Source organism: Quercus lobata, unplaced genomic scaffold (assembly GCF_001633185.2).
Source record: "Quercus lobata isolate SW786 unplaced genomic scaffold, ValleyOak3.0 Primary Assembly Scq3eQI_55, whole genome shotgun sequence".
In the NCBI taxonomy this organism is placed as follows: domain Eukaryota; kingdom Viridiplantae; phylum Streptophyta; class Magnoliopsida; order Fagales; family Fagaceae; genus Quercus; species Quercus lobata.
The window spans coordinates 115,899-126,877 of NW_022154724.1; the positions used below are offsets into that span (position 1 = coordinate 115,899).

Sequence of the window (10,979 nt, forward strand, 5' to 3'; positions counted from 1 at the left end):
TATAAGTAAATAAGGTGAGCCTAAAACCTATAGTGTGTAGTACAAGTATGTGTGCTATACAAATAAAAAAGGTGCGCCTAAAGCCCACAGTCTAATACACGTTAACACATTTTATTCTCTCTTATTAGGTATATATTATCCAAGAAAACAGGACAAAGAAGGTTAGATTTAGTGATTTTTTTTACTAAAACTTCCAATATATATATAGTCTTCTATTTTAAAATACAGGTCTAATAGTAATATTATCATAAAATGATTTCATTCATTTTCTTCTATATTACTCCAAAACAGGATTACTTACCTTCCATTTCTTTCCATTCATTTATTAAATTTAAAATGTTCAAACAAGAATACTTAATTTAATTCCATTCATTTCCGTTGCCTAAATACGTTTCATTCATTTCTGATCATTCCATTCCATTTCTTTATAAACTCCCAAACGGAGGCTTAATGAGCTTTCCCATCATACATGAATACATGCACCTTTTACTTTGCTTCATGCGAACATATCTCAACTCTCCTTCTCCTACATCTCATCTCTATCAATCTTTGGTTCTTTCGGACACGTATTTTGTGCAGAAATGCAATAGGAAATAGGCCTTTTGTAGCGGCCAAAATCACTGCAAAAAGTCAAAATAAAAGCTGCAAGATTTGCGTTATGGTTCATATCTGTTATAAAGGTTTTGTTTTTGTGACCTTTATAATAGATTTTTTTATTTATTTTTTTGGTAGTATCTTTTTTGGGTTGCAACCATGGGAAACCATTGCAATAGAAAGCAAATTCACAATCTAAAATTAAATAAGAACCATTTAATTTGAATAAAGAAGTAGATAAACCGCCTTCTATAGAAATTTAGATAATTCTTGATTACCTTTACAAGTTGAAACAACAGGTTATTCTGCACTGTCGGCATGTAGAAGTAGAATTTGTAACACATACACTTTTTTAAAAAGAAAAAAAAAAAACATAAGTTCAACAAGAGAAGAAGACTATCAAGGAAAAAGATAGAGCAAATATCTCAAAAGAAATTTTTTTATTAATAACAATTTATTATCACTGCCTCCTTCTAAAGAGTATTTATAAGAAGAGTTTTTTCTTCTGATATTCCTTTAAGAAAATTAAATAAAAGAAGTCATAATTTAATAGGGATTTGAAATTGATGTAATAGATTCTATTTACACCATCTATTAAAATAACCATGTCATTAAAAAAAAAAAAAAAAGCTAAAATTCAAATTACGCCCTCTAAGTTTAATTGAAATTCATTTAAATCCTTAAACTTTACTTTTTTTCCAATTGAGTCTTCTAAGCTTCGAATTTTTTCAACTGAGGTTTTTTGTCCAATTTCATTAAAAAAAATTTGTTTAAGTATGCAAATAACTAATGAAAAAATATTTTTAGAAAATAAATTCCCATAAAAAATTATTAATTTTATAAAATTTTGTATGTGATAAAAATATTTTTTGAATGGCCATTTTTAATGAAATTGAACAAAATGCCTAATATGAATAAATTTCAAACTCAGATGACTCAATTGAATGAAGTAAAGTTAGAGAACTGAAATGAATTTCAGTTAAACTTAGAGAGTGCAATTTGTATTTTAGCCAATAAAAAAACAAAATACTCACATTTACCTTCTCATAGTACTAATATACTCCAAATATATAAAAATTGGAAGAAAAAAAATTAGGCACTATTTGATGACTATGAATTGAAGAAGTATTAATGCAAAGAAGTCTCCGAAGATATCAAAATAGAGCAATAGTGACTCTAGGCTTAGGCCACTTCAGCCTTGGTCTAGGACCCCATTACAAAAAGGGCCCACCCCTTTCTAAAAAGGCCCAAAATTTTATGATAATAATTAGTTAAAAATAGGGTTATGTTGCAAACAATTTTTACGCATAAGAAGGCCTTCAACTTATCTATCTATATAGCTATCTATCTATCTATCTATATATATTAATAGACAAAACTCAGAAAAAATCCAATTAGATTTTCAATTGAATTTACTGAGGGGGGCTTGCGCCCCCCCCAAAATTTTCAAAAAAAATAATTTTTTTTTGGAAATATCCTAAATAATTTGAAAATTTTTAAATAACCTTATTATTTTGGCTCCCATACTTGATAATATACATATATATTTAAGAAAGTCCAAAATAAACATAATTTTCATTTAAATAAAATACTATCTATAAATACATATGTCAACAATTTACAATAATCAAACATTTAGTATCTTTAAAATGAACACATAGGTATTTTAACAATTACCTCAACAAAAAATGGGAAAAAAAATTATAATTTTCATCTTAACACACATCTAGGGCTTACTTGTACAGTTGAAAAATTGAAAAGTCAAAAAAATTTTAATGTGCCACACCACCAAGTCTCTCTCTCTCTCTCTCCATGCGTGTTTGCCTCACCTCTTTTTTTTTTTTTCTTTTTTTTGGTACATAGGTCACAAGTGAAAGATTGAAGCTTTTGTTTGTGCCATAGGCCCCTCATCCTTATCCCCAGGTCACCTAACTGCGCCGCCTGATACTTGTTGTTTTTAATTCTTCCCAGGTACTATTTTCTTTGTTTTGTTTTATTTAATTTACTTTTCATTGCTTTCTATTTTATATTCCTTATAATATATTAAATCATTTTGTCAATCTTGTCTCGTGATTGTTTCATTTTAATTGATACATTTTTGTTTATAGTACATATTGAGTTATGAAGTATTGTACATTACTATTCTACATTTCATAAACACACAAAAATTTATATATGGCCCCCCAAAGATAAATTCCTGGCTCCGCCACTAGGCATGGAAAACATAGATTAATAAATAGGAATTATATTATGCATCTAATTGTATATTTTGCATAGGGTTACAGGCTAGTATATATTAGTAGACAAAGCTCAGAGAAATTGCAATTAGATTTTCAATTGGATTTCAATTGTGCACTAATTTTGCACCAAATATACAATGTAAATTTTTAAGTTTTTTTGCTGAGGAGTTAATACGATGCAAAAAATTTAAGAGTCTAATATCAAGTAAACAAAAAAAAAAAAATCCCAATTGACCCACATTAACAATAAAAAATTGCTCTATCCTCTCCCCTCTCTCCATCGTTGTTGGGCATGGAAAACATAGATTGTCAAAGCTTCCAAAGGATCTCCTCTTTCACAGGTACCTTCATGCTCTCTCTCTGTCTCTCTCTCTTTGTTAAGGATTTTTCATTATCTATTTATGTTTTTTTCAGATAAATTTTTTCCTTGGTTTCTCAACTCCCCTTAAACTATTCAAAGAAAGGATTGAACTGAATTTTTGGCCAATTGCTTCTTAATTCTGATTTTAGTTTTAGGGGAGTGGAAGCACAAAGGCAAGCAGATGTAGAAGTTGTCCAGGAAGACAGATGTAAGATAGAACTTGAGAGATAAAGCAGCACGACAAGCATTAAGCCATTGTAAGAGAACAAATATTAGGGAATTTTTTGCCTTACGAAAACAATGGTTAAGGTTTCTGTACGGATATTATACGCTGGATTCGATTTATAGATTTGGACAACTACAATACTAATTTTTAAATTTAAACTACAAGATCAACATAAATAAAACTTCTAGATATTGCTTTAGCTTTAGCCTCTTTCTATCTTATCTCTTCAATTTGAAAGTGATTGTGATCATGTAGTCTTTGAATTTAAGTAGGTTGACTCCATTTGTGGTTGCACCTTATCATTATCTGCAACTGCCATAAGCGCAAAAGCTCAGAAAACGAAAACTATTTTTTTCCCTACCTATTTTTCCTTTTTTCTTATTTATAATTACTTTTGGGCTTGAGAAAAAAGATTCTTAGGGCTTGATTGGTAGGAGGATTTTTGTTTTTATTTTCAAAAAATTGAACTTCAAAATAGTTTTCAGATAATAATTTTTATATTATACGTGTTTGGCTCTCACTTTTAAGAAAAATTTTCAAAATACTAAAAACAAAAAAAAAAAAAAAATTGTTTGGGAGACCATTTCTACTTTTGAGATTTTTTTTTTAAAAAAATTTTCAAAAAGTAATATGTAGAATCTGTTGATTACCCTTTTTTTTTGGGGGGATAATGATAAGAGAATAGAGCTCATCATGTACTTTTTTTAATGATAAGTTTCAAATTTAAAGTGTAAGAATTCTTTTTGTGATAAAGATAAACTCCTTAATTTAAGAGATAAAGAAGAGTTTGGATAAATATGTAGGGTCTATTGTTTTCAATTTATTTACAAATATGTCATCAAAAACATTTTTTGTATCCTGAAAACACTCCCTAGACATTTTTAAAATCTTGTTCTAAACCCCGGGAAATGAGGATACAATTTTTTGAAAATTGTATTTAGAAAATATTAGCCAAACAATAAATTCAAGTGTAGGACTCACCATTTTATGGATTGTAAATATATATATATATATATATATATATATATATATATATATATATAAAAACTCATACCAAACAAGCCTTATATATCTTAGCTTAATCCATTTGGGTTATTTTAAATTTGGAAGAAAAGTAAATGTAAGACTCAAGTAATTTTCCTTTTTCTTTTCCTACAAACATAGCAAGAATTGATATGGTTGCTTGGAGTTTAAAGTATTTGTTTTAATTTTTAATTTTTATTTTTTGGGATTGCTGAATTTGACTTTGATTTTTCCTTTTATTTTATTTTGGGGTAGAAAATCTAATTGGACTATTTGCGTTCCTTTTTTCTTCTATATCGCACAAGACTAATTGTTTTGAAATTCAACAGTATATATTTTGTCACATAAAATAGAGTCTTATTGGTTAGGAATTTAATATAGACAAGTTGCAATTAGTGGAGGCAAAGATGAAGAAGATAAGTCAAGAGTACCAGCAGAAAGAGAAGCAAGGTGATATATGAAATAAGTAATTTCTTTTTCTAAAATTTCCTTTCATTTTTTATTTTATTGATATAAAAAAAAGTGTTTTGAATAATCCGTGAGATGAAATTTTAAGATTAAGCTACTCACAATTGGTGGAAAAAGATTGAAACATAGAATTTAGGACACTGGTAATTGCTGGAATTATTTTGAATTGTAGTTTCACTTTAAAGATGCTTTGGAAGTGATAGTTTATGGTAATATGTAATCTTTCTCTTCCTTCAAGTTAGTCACAGCTTTGATGCATAAATAGATTATTTGTACATTAGCCAATCTCCACATCAGCCCATCCACTTTTTTTTTGGAGTGTATATCTCACTAATTGGTTGATTACCATAAGAAGTAGAAACTGTTCATTACATATATTATATTACTGTTGGGATATTTAGACCCCGGTTGATAGAATTAACAAGTTTTAAACCCAAGTTGTTAATTAGATTTATTATGAATAAAACTTGTTAAAACAAACAAACATCAATATCATGTCAAAATAATGCAGTGAAAAAAAAAAAAAATTAGACAAGATATAATGACCTAGGAAAACCAATGAAACAAACTAGTTTCACAGTAAAAAACCTAGGGGGATACCTTCCCGAAAAACAATCCATTATAGTAAAGAGAAGTTTCAAATCTAGTACAAAACCTTTGTCTCTAGACTCTACAATCCCCATAAATGAACTCATAGTAGAAACCTTCTATCGCTTCAGAACCTCTGAACTCTTGAATATATGAACGCCACCCTTTTTTGCACGGATCCCTGTACGTGACTAACCAATGATGCACGACTCTTAGTACGTGACTAACACACCAACTTGAAGAAGATGTTGGCTGCAAAGTTCTTCACTTCATCAACAATGAAGATTAAGAAGCACTTGGTTACAAAATCCTAAGGCGCAAAGACGTAGTAACTTCTTTTAGAGAAAATAAAGTATCAGTCACCTTTTGCACAATGTATGTAAACATGGTCACAAGACTGTTTTACAAGAAGAAGGAGGTAAGGACCCCCCCTAACAAGATGAAACACATCTCCCCCTTACAGAGGCATTTGTTTCTCCCCCTAACATATAGAATCTTAAAAAAAGAAACCACAAATTCTCCACAATTTCTCCCCCTTTTTGTCATGATTGACAAAGGGTACAAGAAGCAAGAAAGCTTCACCCGAGAAACATAACGATGATCAAGGATGATCAAGGGGGCAGAAAGAATCCATAAAAATGCAAGAATGTAATGAAACAAGATGCTATGGATGACAAGATAATAGAAAGATACAGAACATGTTAAACAAAAAATGCATGCAAGAGGATCTTAATTGATCAAGGGGTGTCAAAGCTGAAGACTCGTGCTAGATGGGTGAGAAAAGATTCTCTAAGGTGAGTGTTGCTGACTTGTCCATGATTTAATTCTTTCAATTATTTGTGGACGTGTTTTTTTTTTTTGGGTTGTTTTGTTTTTTTGGTTGTTTTTTATTAAAAAAAAATCCAAAAACATTGAAAAATTTTTAAAAGACAAAAATGTTTTATTTTGTTTTAGACTTGAACCTTTTGAGAAATGCATAAATAATCATCTCACCACTATTTACTAGCCAATCATGAACACCTTAGTGCATATCGTAAGATTTTGTGCTCGAGAAAGTGTAGCACATGCACAAAAAGAACATAAGGTATAACCTCAGTTTAAATGTTAAAATTGGTGTGTACATTATTGGACTTAATATTAAATCAATCAAATAAAATTGGTATGTACATTATCTCGGCTATTTTAATAAGTTTCTGCTCAAATAAAATTGGTGTGTATATTATGAAGCAAATCAAGAAACTTACATGATTGCAAGCTTGTTTTCTAAGAGATGTGGGGGTTATATGATGTAACTCTTTAGGTGATAGTCTCTTTCAAATTTATGTGATGAATTTTATAGACTTTGTGTTTGATTTCTAGTCACATATCACCTCACATGTATCTCAAACTTTTGCTAGTTGCACACACTACACAAGTTACTCTTTGCTAAACTTAGTACATGTTATTGTGTGTGATCTTGTTGTGACCATCCAAAATTAAATGTTCCTTGATTTTGATACAAAAATTCTTTAATGTTTGAGTTTTGGAGACAAATTGGTTAAAAAACTTGTTTTTGGAAGATCTAGGTTGAATTCAAGTGTTTTTGAAAAACTTTTAATTCATACTCATGCATTTCATTCATGAATTATTGTGCTTTGAGGAGTTTCTGAATTAAATTGCTTTGTTTTTCAAAAATTTGATTTTTCCAGATTTTCGATCGATCGAATCTGTCTCTCGACTAATTGAAGTTGCGATAAAAAATTTTTGTTTTGAATCTGCCTGACTCAATTGGCATTCGATCAATGCTCAATCGATCGAAACTGAAAAATTTCAGTTTTTAAGTATTTGACCAAATTGTTTTTCATGCATCATTTATGTTTAGGATTCACATGCATTGCATTGATTTTTTATATCTATCTTGCAGTTTTGCAGTCATATCTCTCATTGTTTTCACACATAACATGCATACACTTTGCTAAATTGGGTACTCAACTTGATTTAAAAATTGATTGATTAATTTTTTGAGCTATGTACTTTTTAATATATGCTATTTTTATGTGTGAACTGTAGAAAATATTTTCTCCTAAGAGATATGATGGATAATCAATGTGCAAATATTTTCTCTACTCATGCAACTATTTATGGGTCACATAATGTCAAGTTTACATTTATTGAAAGAGAGAATATTTTTCTTTATGTGTATCCTCAACTTAATTTTTTTTCAAGATTAGGTTTGTGTGTTTTTCTTTTCCCCACCTCCTAAATTTTTCCTCTAAACTGTTTTTCCCAAAACTTGTTTTGTTTTTTTTTTTTCCTATTTTTATAGGGGGAGAAGTTTGTTTTTAACCTTTGCTCTTCATAGGAGGAGTTGTCTCTATTTTCTATAGAGTTGAATTGTTTTGTGTTCTCTTAATTCTCTATTTTCTCTTGACTTTTATTGCGTATGTTGTCTGTTTACTCTTTGTATGAGTTGTCTTTGTCAATATGTGACAAAAAGGGGGAGATTTAGATGAAATGTGGGAATACGTGGGAATCCTGTTTGTTTTGTTTAGGGGGAGATAAAATTGTTTCTCAAAGGGGGAGAATATAAATTTTTTTTTGATGTATCTAACTTAGGGGGAGAGTTAGTTTACTTTTGTTTTTATTTTGTGTTTCATATTATTGTTTATATGTCTTTCTTTCCACACATGCAGTGATGTGTTTGTTGAGTGTTTCAGGAAAGACAGGTACATTCTGATCAAGACCTTCTACCTCTTATTGGCAACTTCTTGGTTAGGAAGTGTTAGATTGGGATTTGTGAAGTAATTGGGCATTTTATTGTATTGGGTTGTTCTTGCATTTGAGCATTTCATTTTGTATGAAATTTTTGTCATGAATTGCCAAAGGAGGAGATTGTTAGGTTCTAAAAGTTTAGAACAATTGGCAAATCGTGAACACAAACTTGTCTAGATATAGATCTTAGAGTCTATAAGTATTGTTAGACAATGCTCAAGGTGATTCAAGTCAAGATTCAAGAACATACAAGCTGTAGGAAGAAGATTTCATAATCTGTCTGGTTCGATCGATCGAAAGAGAGGCTTGATCAATTGAAAGTCGTATCTGCAGAATTTTAATTAAGCCCAAACAACAGTTCATATCTCAGGAGCTTGCACGTATCGTGTTCGTAAGTTCTACTGTGAGGTAGACAATAGGATGTTAGGGTCTAGTCACTATTTACATATTCATTCTTTCTAGTGGTGGTGTTGAGGATTATTTTTACTTAGAGGATAGGCTAGGTTAAATCCTCCCTAGAGTTTTTTTACCGTTGTTTCCTGGTTATCATATCGTGTGTTTTTTTTTTATTTCCGTTGCTATACATTATATGTATATTCATGTAACCAGTTTTGTTAATTTGACTAAGTAATCACTTGGCTAATTTACCTCAGGTTTAATTTGATTGTGTTTTAAGGTTCTAAACTATTATAGAGACTCGACATTATCTATTAAAAAAAAAAAAAAAAAAAAAAAAAAACAAAACAAGAGTAAGTGGTTAATATAATATAATTAGGTACAAACATACCAACTTCAACTTGTAGGGCCAAGTGATATCCTTATGTGTATATTAACTTCTTCTTCTTTTTTTTGTTGGGAAGAATGTGTTATATGAACTCTTTAATTAAAATCTCACCATGATGTTATCTGCACAACTGCCGTACCTCTAACTCCAATTATGGAGTATAGGATGGACAATATGTCTTCTTGCATTTTATTTTTTTCTTCACATGCATTTTTGAAATACAAAATATAATAATTTTATGGTGAATAGACATTTAATAGGGTTATGATTATAAGTGACATAATATATCTTTTATTTGGGAAAAACAATTATGTGATAGTATTTTGCTGGATGATGCAAATGTCATTACTTAAAAGTTACACTGTATCTTTCTAAAAATTAATATTTACTTCAAATGTCTAAACCAAACATGATCCTTTGGTCAAATGTCATTAACCTTTTCAACTGTAAAAGACTCCGATACTTTCAATATAAAATGGTAAATATTACTATAAAACAAGCAGGGATGCAAAATGGCATCTCTGTGGAACATCAATATGACAACTAGTACATTTATTCTCTATCGTCTCAATTATTCAAAACTCATAACATATATTGTTTGTAACCATAAGGACGGGGAATGAAAATACATAAATTATAGCAAATCATATGATTTAGAATGTGACTCATAAACTGTAAAATGAGAAATCAATCCCTTACTGTTAGTTCAAAATTACAAATAGTCTTTTACTTAATAAAAAAGAAGAAGACGAAAACACTCATTATTGGCTACAACACAACAAAACGTAAAAAGAGAGTGTAGCAAATAAAGTTTCCCATGGTGCACATGTTGTATTAGTGATGGCTTGGGTCCATTGGCGTCACAAAAAACTTCATTGTTCCATTCAGGCAATGAATGCCATCATGCTCACCGCAAGCAAAGTAGTGAGGCTGTGACACTTTCAGCACAAACTCAAAGCCGTTCCCAGCTCCTTGTTTTGTACTTCCCTGCATCTTGGCATTTTTCAGGTCACATTTAATGAAGCTCTCGTGGTTTGGTAGCAAGTAAACACTGTGAGGAAATGTTTTTGGAGTTGGTGGATCATATTTGAAAACTGCAATCAACATCATATGAATAGTTATTTTTCATGCATATTTGCATTCAACAAAACAAAACAAAACAAAAAATGCACATATTTTTCATGTTCCATAAGGATCAAAATTGATAACCTACAAATAAATAAATTGAAAAAAAAAATCGAAGTTAGAATTGACTATATATTTTGATATCATATTGAACTTTATAACTTGTCATTAAAACACAAGCGGTTTAAAAATATGATTTTGGCCAATATATTTTACAACCTGAACTATGCATGGCAATATGTAACAAGTAGCAATAGCAAAGTAATTAAGCTCACCTAGAGTGTCATTTAAGAAGAAAGGGCCATTTTTGGTTGCCCATTCGATGTAGTTAAAGCCATAATTCCAGTGGTACGAGTCACCCACGATGAACTTCTTGGGAGTTGGTGTATTAATGGAATTCTCAAATGGCCTGGCTATGCTAACTGCCATTGTGGAAGCAATCAACAGCACTAGCATGAGTCCTTGCGTAATTGTGAAACCCATGGTATGATTTGCAACTTGTGAAAGATAATAGAGAGTGAAATAATTAAGAAGATGCACACAAAGAAAGAGCTAGTGAAATAAGATGTTTGCAATGATATAGATAGCATGATTTAATTGGGTATTTATAATGGGATAGATGGAGAGAGAGAGAGAGAGAGAGAGAGAGGTGTATAATGAGTTGGCTAATTACTAAAAACGGAACTTTTTTGTTATAGAGCTTTTACATTGTATTTTCCATCTCTGGACTACAAAATTTTGAAAGGGATGAGTTGTATTTTATAAAAAATGAGTCAATTTTCAAAAATTATTTTCTATAAATATCTCATTTTCCTATGT

At 30.2% G+C, this 10,979-nt stretch overlaps 1 protein-coding gene across 1 annotated transcript; it reads right to left on the reverse strand.

Annotated features, from left to right (window-relative positions):
* Positions 1-9,869: 9,869 nt before the first annotated feature.
* LOC115973143 lies at positions 9,870-10,643 on the reverse strand. The gene is made up of 2 exons (XM_031093389.1): positions 10,436-10,643; positions 9,870-10,129 (listed from the first exon to the last, which is right to left on the reverse strand). Exons 1-2 carry the CDS (start codon positions 10,641-10,643, stop codon positions 9,870-9,872), a joined length of 468 nt encoding a protein of 155 aa, XP_030949249.1.
* Between the last annotated feature and the right edge of the window lie 336 nt (positions 10,644-10,979).

Coding starts and splice junctions, on each gene's coding strand:
- LOC115973143 (XM_031093389.1), bottom strand. CDS start 10,643: ATGGGTTTCACAATTACGCAAGGACTCATGCTAGTGCTGTTGATTGCT. Junction 10,130..10,435: donor CTTCTTAAATGACACTCTAG/GTGAGCTTAATT, acceptor TGTTGATTGCAG/TTTTCAAATATGATCCACCA.